This window comes from Dermacentor albipictus, chromosome 7 (genome assembly GCF_038994185.2).
Source record: "Dermacentor albipictus isolate Rhodes 1998 colony chromosome 7, USDA_Dalb.pri_finalv2, whole genome shotgun sequence".
In the NCBI taxonomy this organism is placed as follows: Eukaryota; Metazoa; Arthropoda; class Arachnida; order Ixodida; family Ixodidae; genus Dermacentor; species Dermacentor albipictus.
Window position 1 is genome coordinate 121064492 of NC_091827.1, and position 27084 is coordinate 121091575.

Genomic DNA, 27084 nt, shown 5'->3' on the forward strand with positions numbered 1-27084 from the left:
AAGGAACGTCGGTTGCCATATGCTTGAACACCTGTTCTTAACCGAGTACATAGCATACGTAGCTTGTCACAACGCTCTGAGCGCTTCGGTTCAGTGGTCCCTTTAGCTTGGACACCATTCTGAATCGTGAGTATAGGGTTCCTTTCGATTGTTTTAGTTGTCAATATTTGGTTGGTGTCTGTGTTGTTGGGGGCGCCCAAATCCGGAATAACTTTTCACTTAAAAAGAGAGTGTCAATCAAGTTTCACTGAACAATTTTTCAATTCTAGTGCTTCCTACCCTGCTTATTGCTTAAGAGAGCTGAGAAAATAAAGTTGTTAGGATTTCTCAGGGCACTAAAACTACTTTTCAGGAACGAAAGAGTTTCGAAGGTAGCCGGTGCCACTCTTCCAACTTATTTGATTGATTTACGAGTTGTCTGTTAAGTTTCGTGTCCCAAATGAACTTGGGGCCAATGAGAGATGTAGTAGTGGGTTGCAGATGCGCCGTATTATTTCTGGCAAGCTGTAGTTTAAGTGCGATTAGCATTCCTAAAAATTCGGTGCACGTATTGGGTGCTAAATATTTCTGCTTATCTTTCGGGTTGTGGCGCTAACCGTTTTCCCAGCAACTTAGTTGACTGGGTAGTCCATAGTGTGGTGCACAGAGCAATGGGCTGTTGTGCTGAGAGCACCCGGTTCGAAACCAACCATGGGACCAACTGAGTCACTGAATACGCACTGGGTATGTGCATTTCTGAATCTTTTCGATGGCAATGTGGGTCTCCGGTGCTGGACGGAATTGGAGCCTCGTTATATTGACCCGAAATATGTTGGCAAGTGTTAAGACTAGCCCCTTGAGGCGAGAACGAGGATGTGATTTTGGCTTGCAGGAACTCAAGCTTCAAGGCCACGAAGTCAGCTCCCATAGTGTACGCCCAGACCCAGAAAAGCTCGCTGCCGTTGCTGAGTTTTCTCATCGTAAACACAAGAAGGTTGTTCAGCGGTTTTTGGGCCTCTGCGCTTGCTACCATCGTTTTGTTGAAGGCTTCTCAAGCATTGCTAAACTTCTCACGACGCTGACGAGGCAAGATGTGCCGTTTGCGTGGATGGAAGACCAAGAGCAGGCCTTCACCAAATTGAGCAAACGCCATTAATCCGTTCCCGTGCTGCCGCATTTTGATAACACCGACGCAAGCGAAATTCACACAGATGCAAGCAACGTAGGACTCGGAGCCATTATGGTATAATGGCAAGACGGCGCAGAACGTGTAATTGCGTACGCGAGCCGTAGTCTCACAAAAGCAGAGAATAATTATTCAACCACCGAAAAAGATTGTTTAGCAGTCGTGTGGGCCATCAGCAAGTTTCGTACCTCCTTATGCGGCCGGCCATTTCGAGCGGTCAGTGATCACCTTTCTCCCTGCTGGCTTGCTAACCTACGAGAACCGTCAGGTCGCCTCGCTCGCTGGAGCCTTCGCCTCCAGGAATACGACATTTTGTGGTCTAGAGATCCGGCCATAAGCATAGCGACGCTGACTGCTTGTCAAGTTCACCTATTCGCTCGACATCCTCCGACTTGGAGCTCGATTTGCCGTTTCTAGGTGTCGTCGACATGGTGCGCTTGGCTGAATATCAACTTGCAGAGTCTGAGCTGCTTCCGGTCATGCAATATCTCAAGGGAGCTGACGTTGTTGTTCCACGCCCGCTTTTACGAGGATTTGCGTCGTACTGGCTGCGGGACGAAGTCCTGTAGAAGAAAAATTTCGAGCACAGCGAGGAAACGGTCCTTCTCGTCGTTCCGACGGCGCTGCGTGTCACCACGATCCCTGTGCCGTCCACATAGACTTCGCGAGAACATTAGCGCGCATACGGCAGAAATATTATTGGCCACACCTATTTTCGTCGGTTCAGCGCTATGTGCGAACGTACTTTGACTGTCAGAGGCGTAAAGTCCCACGCGTCAAGCCTGCCGGCCTCTTTAAAGCAGGAGACACACGGTACAATTCGGGGTCCGATCCGACGTGCGGCGCCGCATGCTCCGGCATGCGGCATACGACGATTCGGGGCACACGGTGCGTGCATCCGAAATATTGAGTGGCGCGTAAGCTCCGCCCAGATCCAGCCCTCCAGCTTGACTTCATAGCCACGTCGAGAAACGCAATATAAACAACTCTGCACAACACTGCTTCTCTTTACGCGAACACTGTCAATAAAATTATGCCCCTGCGAGGGACGGAACACTTCACGACGGCTTGGTGTCCACTGACGACTCCATCAGCAGCCAGCGATAGGGCCGGTAGGCCTAGCTAGGCAGACGCCGCGGCCGACGGTCCTTACGATCCAACCCGAGCTCGTCGAAAAGCGCTTATGTTTGCCAAAACAATTAACACTGTACACTTAGGTCGCCCGTAATTAAATACAATTAGTTTACTCGACGCAGTCGTTGCGAAGGGCAAACGTGCAAGCGAAGCGAGCAGCCTTGCTCAGGCGGTCGGTGTGTGATGTCTTCCCGCGAAATGCCCTCGCGTCGATGCTCCCGATCTCGCCAGTAGCTTAGTGCTAGTGTACTAGGCGCTGCTTTGCATAACAGGCACACGTTCGAGATAATTTTACTGAACTGGTAACTATTTCGTGTCGGAAACAAACTGCAGCAGGCAAGGAAAAAAAAAACACACACACACTGCGAGAAACCGGCCTGCCAGCGCCGCCTCCGAGGAGGGAACGTCAGAGAACGTCACAGCCGCGCTGTAATTGGCTGCGGCCAGACGACGGTGCGGTTGTCGGACGCGTCGGGCGATGAAAATCTGCCAGGTTTGTCGCACGCCGGACGTCCGTTCTGGCGCTTCTGTGAGGCAAAACACCTCGATTCCGGCTGCCGTTCCGGCGCGTCGGAAGCCGTATCGGACAGCCAATCGGACCGTGTGTCTCCCGCTTTACGGACAGCGCAACCCCTCCGAATGGCGAACCGTGGACGACAAGCCGATCTGTTTTAACTGCCGACGCATTGGACATGTCGCTCACCACTGCCGCAGCTGCTGGACTTGTCCGATGCGCTATTCTCCTTATTACCACCCTCGCTCCTCTAGCGCGTCCTTTTCCTTCGCCCCATCTATGCCCGCTCCATCACCTGACCCTGCGACACCTTTGACACGACCCCGCTACTCTCGCTCGCCTTCTCCCTCGCGTCGTCAATCTCGTTCGCCTCCGTCACGCCGTGCTCCTTCTCCGACCTACTCACCGCACCCCCGACCGGAAAACTAGACAGTGCAGCTTCTGGAGGTGAAGCTGCAAAGGCGACATTGGCTTGAAATCCTCGCTTAACCTTACCTACGAACAAGAATCTTTTGGACGTTCTCGTCGACAATGTTCCTGTGTGCGCGTTGATTGACACCGGGGCGCACGTGTCCATTATGAGAGCTGCTCTTCGCCGTCGGCTCAAGAAAGTTCTGACGCCCACCCCGAACCGAGTTGTACAAGTCGCCGACGGAAGAACTCGCTATTGTGGGCATGTGCTCTGCCCGACTTACCATTGCTGAGACACACCGTCGTTCTCTTCACCGTCATCGACCATTGCCCCCACGAACTCATTCTCGGTCTGGATTTCCTTACCAAAGATTCGGCCCTCATTGACTGTTCGGCCGGCTCACTTCGCCTTGACTTGCCTCTTTTTGCCGACCCTGTGGACCCGCCTCCAAGCCGTTTGAGCTGCATGGATTTTATTCGGCTACCGCCTCAATCTGTGACACACGTCGACTTGTCCTCACCAGCTGTACCTGACGGTAATTACGTGGTCGCACCAATTCCGGCAGTTATACTTACACATGGTGTTACCGTGCCGCACACTGTGCTGACAATTACTGGCAACCGCACCTGCCTTACCCTTGTCAATTTCGCGCAAACCGCGCAAGTTCTGCCTCAGGGGATTTGATTTGCTATAATTAGCGCTTTGCAGGATGATGAGATCGAGCCATTCATAGTGGAAGATCGTCGCAGCTCAACCCATACCGTGACGTCATCGCACGGTACTGCCGTCGACATTGAGAAGATGGTCTCCTCTGACCTTACACCTGCTCAAGCTGCAGTCCTTTGCCGCGTTCTTGAAGGCTATCGCGACATTTTTGACTTTGAAAATCGACCCTTAGGTCAAACGTCCGTCGTGACCCATCGCATAAACACTGGCGATGCGAACCTTATTCACCGACGTCCATATCGTGTTTCTGCGTCCGAACGAGCTGTTATCCAATAGGAAGTAAAAACGATACTTGCAAAGGACATTATCGAGCCTTCCTATAGTCCCTGGCCTTCTCCCGTCGTACTTGTCAAAAAGAAGAATGGAACGTGGCGTTTTTGTGTAGATTATCGCCACCTCAACAAAATCACAAAAAAGGATGTCTACCCTTTGCCACGTATTGATGACGCTCTAGACTGCCTGTACGGTGGCACCTATTTTTCTTCCATCAACTTACGGTCCGGCTGCTGGCAGATATCCGTCGATGACATAGACCGAGAGAAGACTGCATTTATTACTCCTGACGGCCTTTATCATTTCAAGGTAATGCCTTTTGGTCTCTAACGTGCCCGCCACCTTCGAACGAATGATGGACTCTTTGCTTCGAGGGTTCAAGTGGTCCACCTGTTTGTGCTATCTGGACGACGTCATCGTTTATTCACCCACATTTGACACGCATGTAAACCGTCTTTCAGCGATTCTTGACGTGTTCCGCCGCGCCGGTCTCCAGCTGAATTCGTCGAAATGTCACTTCGCTCGCCGCCAAATCACCGTCCTTGGACACCTCGTGGATGCCAGAGGCGTGCAACCTGATCCGGACAAAATTCGCGCCGATACGAACTTTCCTGTTCCGAAGTCTACCAAGGACGTTCGTAGTTTCGAAGGGCTGTGCTCTTATTTCCGACGTTTTGTGAAGGATTTTGCGGCCATCGCACGTCCCCTTACCGACTGTTAGGCCGCTCATCTCTCGAACAGGCAGAATGGACGGTTTATGGCTGCATGATTGTTTTGTATATACTTTTGCAGTGCCGCGAGTTGCCCATGCGTTTTGTGAATGGGGAAGCGTCCACCCCCCAGCGCGTCGGGCAGCAACCGTTTCTGTTTTTGAGGGGTCGGATGGCCCGCGTGGTGTCGGGTGACGCGCCGAGGCGCGCGCCGGGGGAGGGGGGGCGCGGCTCGGAGGCGGAAAACGGATTCGGAGAACATGCTCTTACGCGCGCCGTGTTGACATTCCGCCGATGGTCATAATAGGGCCACGCGGACAAACCTCGAGTGGGACGGTGGTATATGCGACGTTGTGGCGCCGGCTCTTGAGTCCCCTGCTGGTTAAAGACGCAGCTGCTAGCAATGTTGACCACGTGTTGCGCGTACGGAGCGGGGGGTTCACGCCCCTACGCATTCGGGCGGCAGCCACGTGCATCTTGTTTTGAGCGCTGAGGAGAGCCCGCTTGGTGTCGTATTGCAACTTGCAGTGCGCGCCGTGGAGAGGGGTGCGGTGCGCATGCGGAGGCCGCGTTCCGAGAACGTCGTTTTAAGAACACCGAGTCCGGATGCCGCGATCGGTCATTATTTTTCTACGAGGAAAAACCTTGAGGGGGACTGCGGCACGCGGTGTTGGGACACCAGCGCCCGAGCCCCCTGCTGGCTAGAAACGCCGCTGAGGTGCGAGATGGCCTCAATAAATCGTGCGGGCCAGGCGTGTTTGCCGAGGCCGTCACTGACCACGTGGAAATAGGAGGGGGAGACGACGATGTGGGAAGAGGGAAAAGAGGGTGGTTTTCCAATAGATTTACTTTTGAGAGTAAGCCCATCCCTTTGGGTTGTGGCTTAAGAAACTGTCAACTCTCATTGGCAATTGCTTCCGTTAGATGGGCTAACGACCCTACCGCCCTTTTTCTTTGTCTCTTTCCCCTATAACAATCGAGACGAGGTGCTTCTTCCTCAGTCTAGGCTGTAATCACTAAACCTGATGGAACAGTAAGACTCCGTACTATGCAACGCTAGTCTGGGCCGTAACCACTTAAGCCTGTTTCACATGCGAGCGATTGATCGAATGGAGCGAACAGCGGCGCGGCGCTGCGAAGCTTTTCGCGAGGTTTCGTTTCACATGAATTGCCACCGCGCGTCTTCCGCCGCTGCGAATATCAATGTTGCTGGCAAAAAACGCGGGACTTTCCGCCAGTTTTGGTAGTTTGGACTACTAACAAAAGCATTGATTTGTCCCTGCTTCTCAAATTTTTATTTTATATACACATATTCTGCGTTTTCAATATCTAAATCATACTCACTTTTCATCTTTTGTGTTTTTTTTGTAAATAAAATGCGCATATGCGGCGCACAAACTCGCGAGCGGCTCGGTACGCTGCCATAACAGACGCCAGCGTGTGTTAACCATGGTGTCAACAGAGATGGATGTATGTGCGCCACATGAGGATTCTACACAGATCTTCTTCTGCTCGCCTTAAAGAAAGGCTTTGCTCTAACTCCGGGTTCCACGGCGCTGGTGGGTGAAACCTATCTGGGAGAATCGGAAGGAGGAATCCGAGTTGCACACCGCGGTGGGTTGTGTTTGCACAGAAATAGTACTTTACTGTGCAATATTTTTGTGCAGATGCCGCTGCTCCTGAACGCCGACACCGAGTGTACTCAGAAGTATTGTAAGATGTTGGCAGAAAAGTTTGAGGCGCTCCATGACCTGGCTGAAGGGTCGCTAACGAAGCCCTTCGTTGTGCGGGAACCTATACCGTCACGCCCAAGACTTGCAATGACTGAGGTACTAGGTAGTTCGCCGCCTTTTATTGATAAATCGCTTATCCGAGTACGCCAGCTTTACTTCTTTGCTTCCTTCCCTGTACATGGCATCGGGGATGCAAATTCAAGATGTCGCCCTGGCATTCAGAGTGGGAATCTTCACAGCTGATAGTAGCAGGTAAATAAACATCGCCCTATGCGCAGGCTTTCCCGCATTAGTCCTCCACTGGTCACGTGGCGAGACGGGCCGTTCAGAAGCGGTGCTGCTGCTCTGCCGCCGCGATGAATTCCAACTTGTCTGAACCTCGCCGCTCCCGCCGCTAGTACCGCCGCCGCCGCTCGAAATAGATTTCTGCGGCGCGGCGGCAGGATTCGCGAGCATTATCGCTTGCATGTGAAACAGGCATTAGTGGTAGAACAGTGAGACTCGGTTGGTCGTATGTAGTGACAGTTGTCCTAGGCTCTAACGTAAGAAAAAGTAGGAGTAAGGCGCTGTTGACTTGTGTGTTTTGTATCAGTGTTCTTTTGCTAACTCTGTATTTGATTGTGTAAATATTTCCGTTGCAGTATAGCTTCAAGTTTTGTTACCTCCAACCTGCCGCCTGCTTTCATCAACGCCGATAATCACCTTGAAGAGACTTCGGTCGACTTCAAGGAGAAAAGAACACACAAAACTTAACTGGCGCAGTCGACAGGATCGGCGAGCTCTACAACATCGAATGCTGGACCAGTGGTGAGAAGATCAAGTCATCCAACGACCACCTCATGCCCCTTCGAGAAGATCCCACAGCAGCCAAGCCCGGCACCGTGGAGGAGATCCGGAGACGACAGTGCATTCAGCAAAGGGTGAGCAGGATTTCTTGCGTCTTTCTCAAGTTGGCATGGCGGTTGATGTGTAGAGCACATGGTGAGGACACGCGGGGGCGCAGAGACAATGGAGTCTAATGGAGTTGAGGGTGCGACTGTGGCGGAAATGGATCGGTATGGGGAGTTATCAAACGACGATATGCTAAATTCCGATAAGTCAAATGAAGTGAGAGAACCCAGTCAGAGCCAGGAATTTTCGCAGCAGGCATCTCAGCCTTTACAAATTCCGAATGATACAAGAACGCTTGAACTTGAAATTCAAAGGCTCAATGCTCAGACTACCCGTATACAACTTCAGATTGAGTACGAAAGGCTGTTGCAGGCAAGGACGAATGCTGAACGTCTCAATGGCACGTCGTCAAGCACTGGGTTGGAGTGGGGCGATCGGAGGCGAATGGGCTTCGACTCCGTCGAGCAATGCGCAAAAGTGCTGAAGGGGTTCCGCCTGCCGTGTGACGCGGATCTACCCTTATGGTTTGAGGAGGTAGAAATACTTTTTGCTACTTACGGGGAGCGTACGAGAGTCGCGTGCATTTAGTAATGCCAGCTCTAACTGAGCGCGTTCGCTACCTACTGCGTAACCTCAGCCAGCAAGAGAGTAAAGATTACGAGTCAGTTAAACAGGCAGTGTTGATGGAACTGCAGCTTTCTCCCGCGGAGTATCTGCAGAGGTTTGAAAGAGCAGTGAAGCGGAAGGAGGAGACGTGGTCACAGTTCGCGTCGCGAGTGAAAACGTATTTCTCCTACTACCTTCAAGTAAGAGGGGCCGACAGCGTAGAAGTTATGGCAGAACTCATGGTAGCGGATCGTATAAAAGCGGGCCTTAGTATAGAGGGTCTGGAATACGTGAGGCTGCGAGAAGACGAGGGATGGCTTAAGCCAGCTGAGATTGCCAAATCACTACAAACTTTGGAACAAGCGAAAGGCAAAGGATACGCCTCAAAGCCATCAGCGGCAGAGATGGGGCAAAAGCCGACGCGAGTAGCGAAAAGCGCCCTCAAGTGCCACGTATGTCACAGCTCAGGCCATTTCGCTAAGGATTGCCCGATGTCTAGTAACAAGGAAAATCAGCCAAAGAAGGCTATCGAGCCAAGGCAGAGGGCACAAAGGGTGTCGATAGCCCACGAGACGGGAAGTGAGATACCTAATGGCGTCCTCACGGCAAAGGTGGAGGCCTTGAAACACAAAGGTGAATGCATGACTAACCTGCAGTTGATCCCGATCTCATGCGGAAACGTATCCACAGATGCGATTCTAGATACGGGGAGTGAAATAACTGTCATACGCGAGAGTCTGCTTCTGCAAAGTATTGTGGAGCCTTCAGGCACGATACGATTGGTGTCGGCATTTGGTAAAACTATTGAGGCAAAGCTAGCAACGTTGCCGGTAAAGTTAAATAGCCCGCAAATGGCAGCAGAACCTCAGAACGTTGACCTACTCTGCGCGTTGACTAATGAGCTCGTCGAGGGCACAGATTGTTTGTTGACCAAGGAAGATTGGGAACATTTGTTGAGGGCCAGCAGCTCTCTGGAATCCATTGTAGCACCGACCGAGCCTGCTCAGAGGATAGAGCGATCAAATGAGAAAGCCGAGACAGTGGCGTGCAACGTTACTTTGGAGGAGGACGGTGTTTCTGGAGAAGTTGAGCTAATTGATGAAGAGAGGGATGCGTCAATAAGCCAGAGAGGAGAGTTCCGCAGAGTGCAGCTAGCTGACGCTACCTTAAAGAAAGGTTGGGAAATTGCTCGGAGTGGGAAATCCGGCATGTTCGTCTCTGATGGACTCTTACACCACAGGGACTCAATAGTAGGCACCCGATTGAGACAACTAGTTGTTCCCAAAGACAAGCGCAGTGAGGTGATGCGTTTAGCTCACGAGTCACTATGCGGAGAGCACCTAGGGCCAAGGAAAACTAAAGTGCGTATTAGGTATAATTTTTTTTGGCTTGGAATGGAGAAGGAGGTATTAAAGCATTGTCGTTCATGCCATGATTGTCAAATTCGCTCTGACAGGCGTCGCACGGACAGAGTACCTATAACTCCTCCCACTAGGCCAAATCACCGTTTTCAAATTGTCAATGCAGACATCATTGGACCCTTAGACAGACCTTCAGCGAAAGGGCATAGGTACGCGCTATGCTTGGTGAACATTTGCACGGGTGGCCAGAGGTTGTCCCACTGCGCTCTTTGACAGCTAAGGCGACTTGCGACGCGTTGATTGAAATTTTCAGTCGCACTGGCGTTCCGGAAATGATCTGTTCCGACTAGGGCACTAGTTTCAGATCACAGCTCACAAAGTCTATGCTCGAGAAATTAGGTTGCGCACCAAGATTCTCAACCCCAGAACACCAAGAGAAAATAGCTGCAATTAAGAATCTGGTGCCACCACGCATTAAAAAGGAGCTACGCAACCTGCTAGGACTGTGCGGCTACGCGAGTACGTCAGAGAATATGCAGAGGTGGTGAGCCCGCTCACGCGGTTAACAAAGAAAGCGGTACCCAATACCATACCCTGGCCGGAGGAAGCTCAGACGGCATTTGAGACACTGAAACAGTCCCTGTGCGAGGCCATGGCGCTCAGCACTCCGGACCCATCTGAGCCCTACTGGCTTTTCACAGACGCATTAGCTACGGCGGCGGGCGCTTGTTTGGCGCAAATGACAGCCGAGGGAAAGGAGAGGCCTATTGCCTTTTCCAGCCACCGCTTCACGCCGACTCAGACGCGATGGTCGACAATTGAGAGGGAAGCGTTTGCTATTATATGGGCCTTAAAGAAGTTTGACTACTGGCTTTTTGGTGCCGTGATAAACGTTGTTTCCGACCACAATCCATTGTCGTACCTTATAACTTCGACTCCACACGGGGAAAAATTGACAAGATGGGCGCTGGCTTTACAGCGATATCACGTGTCAGTGCGACATCGGAAGGGTGTCAGTAATGGTAACGCGGATGCTTTGTCCAGGCTTCACAACAGCTCATGCAAGCCAGCGTAATAATATTGTTACACACGAGGTGTTTTAATGCAGAACCAGATGAATCTGGTTGATAGGCGCGGTTGTTGAAGAGCGGTCTCGCGGCAGCTTGGCTCACGTCGTTCTCTTCTTTCTTTCATCTGGTTGTTTGCGCGGCAGGCGTGGTTCATGACAGCTTGTGACATTTCCCCGCTGGCAGACGAAGCCCGCCGGGCGAGTCAGTCATCTCGCGGATTGTAACGCCTCAGACGCGCGACGTGTGTCACTTCAGCCTTGGCCGAGCGTCGTCCACTGCTCGTGAGACGCGCAATGCGGTAGTTTACATCGCTGAGGCGCTCCAGAATAAGGTAAGGGCCGACGTAGTGGGCGAGAAACTTCTGGCACAAGCCACGCTTCCGCAACGGCGTCCAGAGCCACACAAGGTCACCAGGATCGAAGTAAACGTGGTGGTGACGCCCGTCATAGCGTATCTTGGACCGGTCCTGCGATGCGATGGTGCGTAGCCTAGCGAGGCGTCGCGCTTCTTCTGCTCGACATAGGAGCTCATCAATTGATTCGTTGTCATGAGCGAAGTAGGGAAATATTGTGTCGAGGGTGTAGCGCGGCGGACGAGCATACAGAAGGAAAAATGGTGAGTAACCAGTGGTCTCGTGTCTCGCGGTATTGAAGGCATAGGTAATGAAAGGCAAGATACTGTCCCAATTCTTGTGTGCTGAATCGACGTACATGGACAGCATGTTGGCAAGCGTTCTGTTTGTGCGCTCGACCAGACCATTAGTTTGTGGATGGTAGGGCGTAGAATGGCGGAAGCTACATGAACACAGACGAAGGGTTTCTTCAACCACGTCCGCGGTAAACTGTCGCCCACGATCGCTGATTACTATGCGAGGAGGTCCATGTCGGAGTATAATGTTAGCCAGCAAGAAGATAGAAACTTCTGTAGCTGTGGCCGATGGCAATGCGGCGGTCTCACAATAGCGGGTAAGGTGATCTACGCAAACGATGACCCAACGATTACCCTTGGAGGATCGTGGGAAAGGGCCCAGAAGATCTATACCAACGTGCTCAAAGGGGACGCTAGAAGGGGGAACTGGTTGAAGCAGGCCATGTGGCGCTTGTGGCGGACGCTTGTAGCGCTGGCATTTAAAGCAGCTGGCGACGTACCGTTCGATATCTTTCCGCATCTTAGGCCAGTAAAAACGTTCTTGAGCCCGGTAGAGTGTCCGTGTGGAACCAAGATGACCGGAAGTTGGGTCATCGTGCATGGCGTGTAATACTTGGTGGCGAAGGTTCGTGGGGACAACTAAAAGGTAGCGTGCACCGGTGGTCGAGTAGCTCTTCTTATACAGCGCGCCACCATCCCGTAGGCGAAAGCGACTGCCCGCAGGTGACTCCTGTGCTGCCGCGAAGAGCGGTTGTAAGCTCTCGTCCTTGTGCTGCTCGGATATGACGGTACCCATATCCGGAAATTCCGGGGACACAAAAGCGATGTACTCATCAAAATTGTCCGCATCACATTCAGTTGTTTCAAGTGGCATCCGAGAGAGACAATCAGCGTCAGCATGCCGCCGACCACTTTTGTAGCAAATAACGAAATCGTATTCCTGGAGACGGAGGGCCCAGCGCGCTAGTCGTCCTGAGGGATCCCGCAGATTCACAAGCCAGCATAGCGAATGATGATCTGTTACGACAGTGAAGGGGTGCCCATAGAGATACGAACGAAACCGTTGCACGGCGAAGATGACCGCCAGACACTCTTGTTCGGTGACTGTGTAGTTGCGCTCGGAGCGGCTCAAGGACCGGCTAGCGTAAGAGATCACGTGCTCTCGGTCGCCAACACGCTGAACTAGCACAGCACCGATGCCTACGCCACTGGCATCGGTGTGAATCTCAGTTGGTGATGAAGGATCAAAGTGGCGAAGAATTGGTTGGGATGTCAACAGGAACTTGAGCTGGCGAAATGATGAGTCGCAATCTCCAGTCCATTCAAAGGGAACGCCTTTTTGGAGAAGGCGTGTAAGGGGATGAGCCATGTCAGCAAACCGGGGAATGAAGCGGCGAAAATAGGAGCACAAGCCCAAGAAACTTCTTAACTGCTTGACAGAGTTGGGTACTCTAAATGCTTCTACGGCCGCAGTCTTTTGCGGATCTGGTCGGATGCCTTCTTTAGCGACCAGATGGCCTAGCACAAGAGTTTGCCGTTCCCCAAAACGGCATTTTTTTTAATTGAGCACAAGACCCGCTTTCTCCAAGCAGTTCAAGACCAAATCCAAACGTTTGTTGTGCTCACTAAACGTTCGCCCGAAGATCACAACATCGTCTAAGTAGCACATGCAAACTTCCCATTTTAAGCCGCGTAATATCGTGTCCATGAACCTTTCGAACGTTGCGGGCGCGTTACACAACCCGAAAGGCATCACGTTAAACTCGAATAGTCCGTCGGGTGTTACAAATGCTGTCTTTTCTCTGTCGTCCTTGTGTATAGGAATTTGCCAGTAACCTGACCGTAAATCGATTGAGGAAAAGTAAGATGCCGCAAAGAGACAGTCGATGGCGTCGTCAATTCGGGGGAGCGGATATACATCTTTCTTAGTAACGGCGTTTAGGCGACGGTAATCAACACAGAACCGCCACGTACCGTCTTTCTTCTTCACCAATATTACGGGGGCTGCCCAAGGACTAGATGATTCTCGAATGACGCCTTTGCATAGCATTTCTTGGACCTGATCACTGATTATCTTGCGTTCTGATGGGGATACACGATAGGGTTTTTGTCGGATTGGCTGGGCGGCTCCTGTGTTGATGCGGTGACGAGTTCTCGACGCAGGAATTGATGGCGGTCCATTGTGCTGCGCAAAGTCGAATACCGAGGTATGTTTCGTAAGCAGGGCCATCAAAACTTGACGCTCATTATCGCTGAGTGACTTATCAATCATGGAAAGTATCTTCGAGCTCCCGGAGCTCGAGACACTGGTTGCTCCTTCATCGGGGAGTTCCGCAAGTACTGCCACCGATACGGGAGAGTCTGTCGGAAACGTGGCAATCTTTAGGCCTTGAGGTAGCACTGCCGCTTCAGTGGAACAGTTTAGCGCCCACAGCCCCGCGCATCCATTGGTCACTGAGACCACGCAGTGCGGAACTAATACGTTTTTCTTGAGGCAGTTCCGATGTACAGGTTCCACTGCAGCATCGAACGAGATAGGAGTCGGAGATGAACAGGCGACGGCAACACGCATCGCGGATAAGGCGGGCACAACTGTATCCTCAGACACGCACAGCACACTCTCCGGGCAAGCTTCACCTTCAAAGAGCACAGGTGAAACACTGGTGTCGACACTGAGTTCTCCCGTCCGGCAATCAACATTCGCACCACACAACTGCAAAAAGTCAATCCCCAGGATCACGTCATGCGAGGAGCGAGGAAGAACAGTAAACTCTGCATTAAAAACTTTCCCACCCAAAGACACATCCACGTTACACACACCAACCGGGTATAATGCTTCACCACTGACTCGACGGAAACTTGTGCACTGGTCCCAACGAAACATAACCTTGCGTCCCAGAAGGCCTTTAAACCCCACACTCATGACCGAGACAGTTGCTCCCGTGTCGACTAAAGCCATTGTGGAGACCCCATCAATCAGTACATGAACCATATTCTTTAGCATGAAAATAGTTGGAGGCAGTTGAGTCGGCAGCACACATTTTCCAGCGACCTCACCTCCATCGGCCGCGCTGGCTAGTTTCCCGGCGGGGGCGACACGAAACGGCGCCGAGGCGATGGTGACGTGAATCGCGGCCGAGGGGATGGTGATCGGGAGGCTCGGAAGGCTGGTGGTGGCGTCAGAGTACGGTCGGAGGCAGGGGAGCGGTAGCGGTTCCGGGTTCTTTCTGCTCCAAAGTAGGTCTCCTGGGCGGTGCATCGGTCCTCTCGAAAGTGGCTTCCTGAAGAGGAGTCTCCCGGCCACTGAGTGCGCAGTGTACGACCGCTAGACCGCGTAGTCGGCGCTGACGATCCGTAGTTTGATGCTCGGCGTCGGCTACAGTACCTAGCTATATGGCCAGGCATGCCGCAGCAGTAACACACTGGCGAAGGGCGAACTTCAGAATGCGGATTGAAGTAATCTGCCGAAGACATCGGTTGAGGGTAACGAGGCTCTTCCCCTTAAAAGTCGTAGGTAGCGGCGAGTCTTCGTGGACGAAAGTTGCGTGGGCGTGGATCAAAACGTTGAGGGGGCGAATCATTGCGTGGTGGTTCGGTCGTAATGTAATGCGGTTCGTCTCTGGAGCCGATAAGATCCGCGACGTTCACCGAGTGGTTCCAAGTAGCCGAAGGGGGTTCCCGAAAAGTGTCTCGGAAAACGGAGGAGCTGCAACGAGGCGCCGCATAACGTGCCTGTTCGTCATGTCGCTGGAGCTCCTCGCGGACTATCTGGCGGATGGCGGACGAAAGGTCTGGGAGCAGAGGACTCGTGTCAACACTTGCTACAGTCGTTACATTGGCCAGCCGTCCAAACTTTGGTGTAATTCGGCGAGTCTTCAGCGCCTCGAACGTACGGCAGTGCCGTATCAGTTCTGATACAGTGTGCAAGTTCTCTTTACCAATGAGGAAGTTGTACACGTCTTCCGCTATTCCTTTTACCACGTGCCCCACTTTATCTTCCTCTGTCATTTGAGGGTTGACGGTGCGGCACAGCTTCAAAATTTCTTCGATGTAGGTAGTGCAAGTCTCGCCGGGTACCTGAGCTCTCTGGGCTAATGTGAGTTCCGCACGTTTCCTCTTTGCGTCCGAGTCACCGAAACACTTTTTGATTTCCTCAACGAAGCGTGTCCAAGTAGTTAGCATGTCGCGTGGTTGTCGTACCATACCAACGCCGTGCCGGCCAAGAAGAAAACAACGTTCCTAAGCTGACTGGCAGCGTTCCAGTTATTGTATTGGCTTACCCTTTCGTAATGGGTTAGCCACTCATCCACATCTTCCTCTGCCTTCGCCGAGAACGTGCGTGGCTCTCGGTAGTGCTGGATAGGGACTGGGCTCGCCGAGGCACTGCTGGTGAGGGTATTTTGCTCTGTGGCCATGACTGAGCGCGACGGCGAAAGTCCGGCGAGGCGACGGCTTCGGCGTAGCTCTTGTGCTGGTGGCTCCGTTGTAGGTCGTGGGAGTTACCCCGCACAGCTCCACCAAATGTTACACACGAGGTGTTTTAATGCAGAACCAGATGAATCTGGTTGATAGGCGCGGTTGTTGAAGAGCGGTCTCGCGGCAGCTTGGCTCACGTCGTTCTCTTCTTTCTTTCATCTGGTTGTTTGCGCGGCAGGCGTGGTTCATGACAGCTTGTGACAATATAGTGCCATGCCACCTGGATGGGCGTGAATGTTCCTGCTCACTTGGCGCTGTATATTGCGGACTTTGTGAGTGCCGATTCAAGACACAGAGACACTAGAGTGCTCTTACAGTTTGGAACTGCAATCGTGTGCTTAATAGTTTGATGACATGTATTGTGTATTTCTTATTACTCTCTTCTTGCTTTGTTATTGGAAAGTGTTGTTGTTCTGATGTAATTAGGCTAGGGTGTGGTTAGAATGTTCATTACGTAATCGCGGCAGTGATTTATCGTATCACTGAGCGAAAATCAGCCCAGTATACTCTTGAGGGTGAACGTGTTAAGCCGCTCATCTCTCGAACAGGCAGAATGGACGGTTTATGGCTGCATGATTGTTTTGTATATACTTTTGCAGTGCCGCGAGTTGCCCATGCGTTTTGTGAATGGGGAAGCGTCCACCCCCCAGCGCGTCGGGCAGCAACCGTTTCTGTTTTTGAGGGGTCGGATGGCCCGCGTGGTGTCGGGTGACGCGCCGAGGCGCGCGCCGGGGGAGGGGGGGCGCGGCTCGGAGGCGGAAAACGGATTCGGAGAACATGCTCTTACGCGCGCCGTGTTGACATTCCGCCGATGGTCATAATAGGGCCACGCGGACAAACCTCGAGTGGGACGGTGGTATATGCGACGTTGTGGCGCCGGCTCTTGAGTCCCCTGCTGGTTAAAGACGCAGCTGCTAGCAATGTTGACCACGTGTTGCGCGTACGGAGCGGGGGGTTCACGCCCCTACGCATTCGGGCGGCAGCCACGTGCATCTTGTTTTGAGCGCTGAGGAGAGCCCGCTTGGTGTCGTATTGCAACTTGCAGTGCGCGCCGTGGAGAGGGGTGCGGTGCGCATGCGGAGGCCGCGTTCCGAGAACGTCGTTTTAAGAACACCGAGTCCGGATGCCGCGAGCGGTCATTATTTTTCTACGAGGAAAAACCTTGAGGGGGACTGCGGCACGCGGTGTTGGGACACCAGCGCCCGAGCCCCCTGCTGGCTAGAAATGCCGCTGAGGTGCGAGATGGCCTCAATAAATCGTGCGGGCCAGGCGTGTTTGTCGAGGCCGCCACTGACCACGTGGAAATATGAGGGGGAGACGAAGATGTGGGAAGAGGAAAAACAGGGTGGTTTTCCAATAGATTTACTTTTGAGAGTAAGCCCATCCCTTTGGGTTGTGGCTTAAGAAACTGTCAACTCTCATTGGCAATTGCTTCCGTGAGATGGGCTAATGACCCTACCGCCCTTTTTCTTTGTCTCTTTCCTCTATAACAATCGAGACGAGGTGCATCTTCCTCAGTCTAGGCTGTAATCACTAAACCTGATAGAACAGTAATGTTGAATTCCAATGGTGGAGTCGGAGCGGCCGACGGACTCCGCGAGCGAGCACTCGACTCTGGCGTAGAGCAACGCCTCCAGATCCGCTAGTGGAACACAACCTGCGCCGTCGGAGCAAGGCGGAAGCGGAACTTCTATCGCCGAATTACCCAGGATACCTTGCGTGTTGTCATTTCCTTCCGCTGTTTGCTCCCAGCACCGCCGCACCGGTCACTTGTCTCTTCAGTGCCGTTCATCTGTTGTTTTTTTAAAAGTGTGGAATGGATATCTCGCCAAGCGTGCAGCAGCTTTTGCTTCCTCGCGAGTCGTTACTGGTGGCGCCTCCCAGCAGACAAACGTGGTAAAGGAAATACGTCACGCAGAGTTCCCGTCCACTCCACAGATTTTGGCGGAGAAGCTTTTTCTGCTCCACGGAATGACTCCCGCTCTGAATCCACTCCGACTCTCTCATTGGAACACCTTGCTCCCGCCCTCACTCTGTCATTGGAACAAACTTGCTCCGAAACGAGCAGAAGAACTTGCTCCGACTCCGCCATTGGAATTCAACATACGACTCCGTACGATGCAACGCTAGTCTGGGCCGTAACCACTTAGTGGTAGAACAGTGAGACTTGGTTGGTCGTATGTAGTGACAGTTGTCCTAGGCTCTAACTTAAGAAAAAGTAGAAGAGTAAGGCGCTGTTGACTTGTGTGTTTTGTATCAGTGTTCTTTTGCTAACTCTGTATTTGATTGTGTAAATATTTCCGTTGCAATATATCTTCAAGTTTTGTTACCTCCAACCTGCCTCCTGCTTCATCATCGCCGATAATCACCTTGAAGAGACTTCGGTCGACTTCAAGGAGAAAAGAACACACAAAACGTAACCCTGACCTCTTGAAGAAAGACGCCCCATTTTCTTGGGGACCTGACCATGCCGCATCTTTTTCGCAGCTCACTACTCTCCTTGCTATGCCTCCAATTCTGGCCCGCTTTGACCCATCTGCCTCAACGGAAGTTCGAATTGATGCCTGTGGTCACGGCATAGGAGCAGTGTTAGCAGAACGCCAGCGTGGACATGATCGCGTTATAGCCTATGCCAGTCGACTTCTATTACCCGCTGAGCGTAATTATTCAATCACAGAGCGCGAGTGCCTCGCTCTTGTGTGGGCTGTTGCGAAGTTTCGTCCATACTTGTACGGACGCGCCTTCTGTGTCATCACTGATCACCACGCGCTCTGCTGGCTATCCTCGCTCAAGGGCCACACGGGACGACTCACTCGCTGGGCATTACGCCTGCAAGAATATACCTTTTCCGTGGTATATAAGACGGGACGCTTGCACCAGGATGCCGATTGTTTGTCCCGCTACCCTGTCGATGAACCGGCTGATGCGGACGCCATCGCTTGCGCTTTGTCTGTGTCCCAGTTGCTTGAAATCGGCAATGAGCAACGCCGCGAGCCTTCATTACGAGCCATCATCGACCATCTGGAGTCAACGCCTGGCGACGCCTCTCTCCGGATGTTTCTCCTTAAGGAAGGGACACTATACCGCCGCAATCTCGATCCACACGGCCATGACCTTCTGCTCGTAATTCCATCACACCTGCGTTAGACAGTCCTCCAACAACTTCACGACGCTCCCGTGGCTGGACACTTGGGCGTCTCGCGCACATACGACCATGTACGCCGTCGATTCTTTTGGCCGGGCCTCGCCCGCTCCGTGTGGCGCTACGTTGTCGATTGTGAACCCTGTCAGCGCCGGAAGAAGCCCTCCACACCTCCAGCAGGATGTCTCTAGCCGATCGACATCCCACCGAAACCCTTTTTCCGTGTTGGTCTAGGCCTTCTTGGACCGTTTCCTCTCTCGGGCTCCGGAAATAAATGGGTCGCCGTCGCTACTGATTATGCTATGCGGTACGCAATCACCAGAGCCCTTCGGACAAGTTGTGCTACTGACGCTGCTGACTTTCTGCTCTATGACATCATTTTAGTGCATGGTGCTCCGCGCCAATTACTCACTGACCGTGGCCGCAGCTTTCTGTCGGTAGTTGTCGAGGACATTCTCCGCTGCTGATCGACAAAGCACAAGTTCAGCACGTCCTACCACCCACAGACCAACGGCCTCATGGAGCGCCTCAACCAGACCATCACCGACATGCTTTCAAAGTACGTTGCTACCGACCACCACCACTGGGATCTTCACTTAGCATATGTGACGTTCGCGTATAATTCATCGCGTCACGACACCGCCGGCTATTCACCATTCTATCTCCTATATGGCCGAGAAGCCGTGTCGCCCTTGGACACTTTGTTGCCCTCGGCCACACGTTCAACCACTGAATACGCCCGCGATGCGATCGCACACGCCGACCACGCGCGCCAGCTCGCCCGCACCCGTATCGAGGCCTCGCAGGAGCATCAGAGACACCTCTATGACTGCCACCATAGCGACGTGCACTTTACTCCGGGTTCTGTGATGCTTTTCTGGTAACCCATTCGTCATGTCGGCCTTTCCGAAAAGCTGCTGTCGCGCTACACTGGCCCATACCGTGTTGTGCGACAAGTGACCGATGTCACGTATGAAGTCATCCCCGCCGACCTGTCAGCGTCATCGTCGGCTGCAAGTGACATCGTTCACGTGGCGAGACTAAAGCCATACCAGACACCTTTCACCGCGGATGTGTAGATTAAGCACCGGGACGGTGCTTCTCTGCCGGGGGTGATGCTACGCAACAGCCGCCACAGTGAGGCTTCACTGAGGAGAAAGAAGACGAAGTGGGCCCGCTTGATATAGCATCGCCATTTTGGCCTTCCGTTAGCTTCCCTGTAAATAAATTGTATATACTATTGGGCTCCAGCTACACGTAACAATATCCACTACAGCAGGTGTTGTGCCATTTTGGGCCGAACCACACACATATGTTGCGGGACAAGAAGAAACATTGACATGCTCATGTTGTGTGCTATAGTTTAGGGCAGAAATAAATTACATGCAGTACTCTGCTTTTGAATCGCTTATGCCGCATGCAGTCAGAAAAAAGCATGACCTTCAAGATCTGAACAATTTACCCTGAGTAAGCTATCGCTGGGGTGTGGTTTTAACGATTTCAACCACGGTCACTGGCCTTAAAGCCCTACTGCCGAATACGTTCGCCAGGGCCAGTTGGCGGAAACCAGGGCTGAAGAGGAGGCCCTCTTCCGCCAACAAATGCTGGAGCAAAACCGGCAGGTATGTGTAAGGCCACAGATGTATATTTTTCTGCGTATGAAATTGATGAGCATATGACCTCTCTAAAAATTATATTAGTCAGTGAACTAGCGTAATGTATACGTGTAGTCGTGCGGTGATATCTTGTACACATTCGCGTGATATAACATGCGCAAGTATCTACGCAATTATGTGGCAAAAAGAAAAAAGTGGCGTTAAGTTCAAGGAAGCAGGTATAGCAATGTAACACATCTCAAAGGAATGGGACGGCACAAGTATGGTGGGCCAGAAAGATATTTCCAGTGTTTGAATATACAATGACAAGACAATAGCCTGCAAATGCGGATGAATGCAACACACGAAGGCCTTGTTACTGAGCTTCTGTAATTAAACTAATTACACATATTTGCTAACAGCACCACGAGGCCCACATGGAGAGCCTGCGGTACCTTAGGGAGGAGGTCGCGGGAATGCCGGAAGTGCAGTCGCAGCGCCTCGAAGTGCAGCGGCAGCGCCTCGAAGTGGCGCGTCGGTCGCACGAGACCAACGAGCGCCTGCTTCAGCTGCTGCTGGCTGCACTGGGGCATGGTGGCAGCCAAGCTCCTCCCCCCTTTCAGGCCCCACATAATTAAAGGAACCAAAAGTAGCATAGGCAAGGAATTTGTAACTTATCTTAAAATTTGCTGATGTATTAACGATATGAAGGGCGAATATTGCTAGTATGCAACCAAATAATTGCTGAAGTCACCCTTTAATGCAACCACAAGTAGCATAGCCATTGCAGCACGAATTTTTTTTTGAATATATACTTCAGCAATAAGAGCGTGCACACCACCAGGCTCACCTGCAAAAGTTCCAGTAGGCCTGGTGTGTGCGGGCATTCTGACTGTGGCACTGCTATTTTGAGGTGCCTAGTTACTGTCCTGTCAATTTAAGCACGACGCCACACTGCAAGTGTTCTACAATTTAATCCTTGTCATCGAATGGTGAAAGTTTCAGGCCTTAATATAATATCGAAAGCAACTTGTCAATATACACAGCGAAAAAAAAAATTGTTATGAAAATTCCTTGCCTATGCTCCTTCTTCTCATTTGTAATGTTCATTTTTTGTTTGTTCCATATGCATATTTCTTTGTGTCACTACGTGCAGAGCTGGAATGTCTACATTTGTTATACATCTGTTTCATTATCAAATATTTTGTTGTCATTCAGTGATCTTTCAGGTTGTGATACATTGTATGTTGAGCCCTTGTGGTGCAATTTGTGTGCAATATTTATGCAGTTTGTCTTACTGAATATCAAAGTGTGATGTTATGGCTCTTTCACTTTCAGAGCGCCACAACAGCATGTTCCTCTCACATGTAGTGATGTGCCTATACATTTTGCTGTGATAAATATTCGGTTGGCGTGTGATTTAAGCACCTGCTCATTTTTGTTTCTAGTGCAGTTTAAACCAGTTGCTATTACTGTGTATTTGCGCAGCATACAACAGTTTTCTTAAACGATGCATGCCGTTACCTGTGATATTTTATGATGCAGTTACCTGTGAATCTTTTCGATGCATGAACAATGTGATGCAATATTTTCTCCAACGTGTCTGTGATATGTTGCATAATGTCTCTACTACCGTGTATACATGATTGTCACACTTCTTCAATGTAGAGACTGTCGCATGTGATATGTACATAAACAAGTGTTACTGTAAAGAAAAGTGTATGTTGAAGGCTGAAATACAAAAAGGTGCGGTTTTCCTCTAGTGCTTTTATTTACACATCGCAAACACATTTCTAGTGCTAGCTTGCACTGTGCAAATATTACTGTATAACATTGTTGAGTTCTGCTGCATAGAAGTGAGGTCACTTTGTTGAAATCTATCAACTGCTCGTGCGTGCACACACTTCACGGGAGCCACAGCGTTTGACATGTCGGATGACCAGTTGGACGGCATTTTCGTCACTAGAAAGGAACTTTCCCGTTGTTGTGAGAGAAAATGCTGGAGGACCTAGAAGCTGTGCGTGCAACAAACAGCACGTTCCATGGAGTGCAAGATGTGACGTGCACTGTACATCTTGGCTTTGTGAGCTTCTCTGTGCTAGTATAAAGTGAGGAGACAGGCGCTTATGTCCATCAATGCGTAAGGGGATACGAGTAAGAATAAAAATTCTGCAGGCTACATGCTCCTGTATGACGACAGCAGCAACAAGCAAATTGTGGCAGACACTTTGAAAATGCACTTATTTTCAGCTTGCTTTTAATCTTATATGTCACCACTAAAGATACTGTTTCGCTTAATATAAATGCAGGCTTTACATAACCCTTGACGACACAACTTTTACATTTCTCAAGAAATCATGAATGCTTTGCATTAGGCAGACATCAACTTCAACTTAGCACGGGAAATGTATCTGCAATTTCACAGCATGAAATGCACAATGCACTTATTTAAAACTGTGTGCATGTACCTAGAGATGCTGACGCTGCCGTTGACGTCGCAGCTGCCGCCGCACACTCCTCAGATAAGGCATGGGCTGCGCACGGGTTGTGCCAAACATGCCAATCACAGTGTCGCGAACAGCCCGCCCTCTCAAGTAGTGCATTCTAGACCCCGTGTTTCGGGGAGACTGTGTGGCATGGGGTCGCCGTTATTGTCAAGCTCACTAGTACTGCCGCTGCTGCTGTCGTCATTGCTGTCATCGCCTGATTCTATGTCGCGTTCAGAAAGGCGAAGTTTGTGCAACACAGCACATGCCGCGACAATGTTGGCTGCACGTTCCGGCTCGTAGAGGAGGGTGCGATATCGCTGAAGACAGCGGAAACGGCTCTTTAAGAGCCCAATGCACCTCTCCACTACGGAATGCATGGCGGCACGTGCTGTGTTGTGCTGCCCCTCGGCTGTGTGCACTGGAGGATGGCCGGGAACTGGGGTCAGGAGCCACGGCTCCAAGGGGTAGCCACTGTCACCTGCACGAAGATGGAAATAGTAAATTGAGTACTCCGCTGACGAGAGGCAAGTTGTCAACTGAGGAAAGCTACAGCATCACTCAACAAAGGTAGACTTCAGGGTTGCAAGTCCCAAGTAAAAGCATGAGTTGGGCATGTCCATACCCGACACAAACTCTTAACCAATTTACAAGTGCACTACTCGGTGCCTGCCACAAACAAGAAATCAACACTTGTTGGTGCTATCAATGACAGTAGTAGCAGTAGCACTAATGTGTGTTCGTTTCTTCTGCTTCTGGCATGCTCTGGGTGCAGTCAGCACTAATACGTGTTGCTTTCGTCTGCTCCTTGCAGACACATAATATGCTTGTAACTTTACACTTCGAACATTGCCAATGGTGGCAGTTAATGTCTTCATTTTCTTTTTTTACTCCCGACTTACCCATGTTCTTGTAGTGTGGTTAAAAGTTTGGGTTGGAGCGGACACGTCGTTCTGCATTACTGAAGCGTGACTGCGCCAAAAATATGTTTTTTTCTCACCGAGGAGCTATTCCTCGGGATTCACGATGCGCCCCGCTTGGAACCGCCGGCGCAACCATGTCGTCCGCCAGACGAAAGCGTCGTGGCCCGACCCCGGTCGCAGAGGGTCCAAGGCCAAGATTTTCATGCCTGCGTTGCAGATCTGAGGTAAAACGTAAACAGAGAAAGTGCCCCTTGACGAGAGCAACGTAACTTTCAAAAAGAATCGGCACCAGAAAACGTGCGTTTTACTTACGAACATGCAGTTGAGGGCGTAGTATCCTTTGCGGCACATGAACACAGCCTTTCGTCCACCCTTGGGTGCGATAATGGCTATGAGGCTGCCGTCTACGCATCCGATGACGCCGGGGATAGCGCCACGCCGAAGGAAACCTTCCTTCATGGCTGCCTTTTCCTCGGCTGTCTTTGGAAAATGGACCCACTTGTTGCAGGCCCCTGCGTTCACGACAGCCTCTGCCACACATCGCACGCACTCGCTCACCGTCGACTGCGACACACGGATCGTATCCTCGCTCCCAACGGACGCTTGGAAGCTCCCGGTAGCAAAGGAGCGCAGCGCACACAACACCTTCCGCTCCACCGACAGTCCTGTCGCTGGCTCAGCTTCTAGTTCCCCCGCCAGTTCCTCGCACAACAACCGCACCGTTCCCTTTGAGAGGCGAAAACGCCGTCGAAAATGGTCACCCGGCATGTCAAACGCGTCGTCTGGCTCTCCATGTTCATGTCGGCGACGGCGAAGAGCCACGGCCATAGCGATGAGAGGGGCAGCCATTTTGTATTCCTTTCGAAACGACCCTGCCTCTGGCGGTGCCAAAATTCCATGCCTTATGCTCCGCATAATGAGTGCGTCAACGTCACTATGACATTTATTGTTTTTGCGGGTTCCTGACGTCGCGTGATTGACAGACAGAATGGGTGCAGCCCGATCTTTTTCAACCAATGGCTGCGTGGTGATGGCGACAAAAGACATAAAGAGAGTAATAGAATTCCTATAACATCGCACCCCTAGAAATCGTTGCTTTTCTCCCAGAAGTGCTATGAGCGACTACTCAATAACGCGAAACCGGAACTGGATGTACAGGGTCGTTCATAATATGTGCGAACACGGCGAAGCGTGGCCACGCTCCGCGGAGCGTCAGCGCATTCGGCGCGGTCGCGCATCGAAACAATGTGGCGCAGGCGCACAGGAGACGGGAGGCGCTGCTTCGTGTCGTCTGCTACAGCGCGGAAGCGCACCGTGCTTGCTTTGCTGGGAAGCGCACCTAACTGTGTGCTGGCAGCGCCCAGACGCGCCGAGATGGCATTGTCGCATTGTACTGACTGCAGCGCGTTGTTGGTTCCGCATACGGCAACTCAGCAGCATGTGTTCGCAGTGGAGCATTCTCGCTTAAATGCAGGTGTTGTTTCAAATTTCTCAGCTCTAGTCTGGATTGGTTTATGCTGGTAAATGCCCAAAAGTGACTCACGCTATGGTAGATGTCGACGTAGTAGAGGGATCTAGATCATTCCGACAGCCGGCGATTCTTACCATGCACGGATATGGCGCAATTAAATGACCGTCTTTCCTTCCGCCTCCATCAAAACAAGGCCGCAGTGGCCCAGACCGCACTTGGTTCCCCCGACTCTGAAGTCAGACGCTCCTCACAGAGCGGGCGCAGCGAGACATTCTCAGCACTTGACCGCACTCTGGAGGCGGCGTGGGGTAACGGAGCACAGCTTTGTTGTAGGTGCGTGCTTCCTAAGTCGAATGAGATGTTTTACAAAAAGAGTTGCTAAGCGCATGCACGGAGTTGGCTTCAGCCTTGCTCTTCTTGGTCCATGATCAGCCTAGGGCGAAAGAGCCCGCAGATTGTTTGATAGTACTCGTAATTTCGTGGTTGCTCAGTGGCTATGGTGTTAGGCTGCTGAGCACGAGGTCGCGGGATCGAATCCCGGCCACAGCGGCCGCATTTCGATGGGGGTGAAATGCGAAAACACCCGTGTACTTAGATTTAGGTGCACGTTAAAGAACCCCAGGTGGTCAAAATTTCCGGAGTCCCCCACTACGGCGTGCCTCATAATCAGAAAGTGGTTTTGGCACGTAAAACCCCATATATTATTAGTACTCGTAATTTCGCTATAGAAAGGGCAGAAATCATCAAACCTTGTACGATTTTTTTAAATGGTATCAAGGTAAATTTGTACAATCGTGTGACCTTTTCTTTACTCTAGATATCCTTACTTGCACAATTTAGAAGGCTGAACAACAAAGTGTATGGTTGGAAGTCCATGCCATAAGTCAAATGACCCTGGTTGTGCCACTCACGTGTTTTTCCTGTCTCCGCTGACGCTTTTTGCCGGCATCGCTTTCTTCGAACGTGGTGCACCGTAGCGTAACAGCAAGAAGGCAGCCGTACGTAACCGCGAGAAAAGGGCCTAATCAGGAACAAATATTTGTTGCAGGAAGAACGTTTGCTATAGGCTTCCAGTTGAAAAGTCTCAGGTGGTGACGGTGGCAATAAATAGAACGCGGTGCTTGGGCTCTATGCCAGTTAGACGCTCCTTGCAGCAGAATATTTGGGGCCAAAGACCTCACAATAAATGGCTCTAGGAATGAAAGCGACAAAATCATGCGTTTCCACCTAGGTTTATTGAAGGCTTCAGCTGGAATCACATTCAATATCGGCACACAGAATTAATTCACAACAGAAAAATTTGAGACGAAGTAATTACCTTTAAAATTTCAATGCCACTGCGGTCATTGTTGTTGTCAAACATAAAAAGCTTATTTCATTTACTGTTGTGATTGCTCATGGCAAGCGGCCCACTGCGATATGCTGTTAGCTGTGTTTTTTTTTCACCCTTCCACTGTAAAGTTCATCGCGTCGAAAAGAATTACCTTTTTTATTTCTCATCAACGAAATTGCTTAGTTTTGCGGATCAAAAACCCAGCTACTAATATTCTGCGGGGATGTGAAACGTACAAAATGCAGGAACACATAGAATTGGAACTCCCAAATGCCAAGGATTATTAAGTAAACAATCGAAAGAGAGTGAAAGGAATTGCAATTCTAATGACGCTCATTACGCATAGTATTAAAAAAGCGATGCTCTCTCTTACTTGGCAGAATATTGCTGCATAAAAAAGTAACCGACGAAAAAT

The 27084-nt window shown here is 51.2% G+C and overlaps 2 protein-coding genes across 2 annotated transcripts in view; one reads left to right on the forward strand and one right to left on the reverse strand.

Moving 5' to 3' along the window:
• LOC139048130 (uncharacterized) overlaps nucleotides 1–27084 on the forward strand; it is a 424803-nt gene that overhangs the window by 58217 nt on the left and 339502 nt on the right. The gene's annotated exons all lie outside the window — the stretch shown is intronic.
• LOC139047919 (putative nuclease HARBI1) lies at nucleotides 23950–24714 on the reverse strand. The gene is made up of 2 exons (XM_070522093.1): nucleotides 24178–24714; nucleotides 23950–24084 (listed from the first exon to the last, which is right to left on the reverse strand). The coding sequence occupies exons 1-2, from the start codon at nucleotides 24712–24714 to the stop codon at nucleotides 23950–23952; spliced, it is 672 nt and encodes a 223-aa protein (XP_070378194.1).

Coding starts and splice junctions, on each gene's coding strand:
- LOC139047919 (XM_070522093.1), bottom strand. CDS start 24,714: ATGGCTGCCCCTCTCATCGCTATGGCCGTGGCTCTTCGCCGTCGCCGA. Junction 24,085..24,177: donor ACGCCCTCAACTGCATGTTC/GTAAGTAAAACG, acceptor GTTTTACCTCAG/ATCTGCAACGCAGGCATGAA.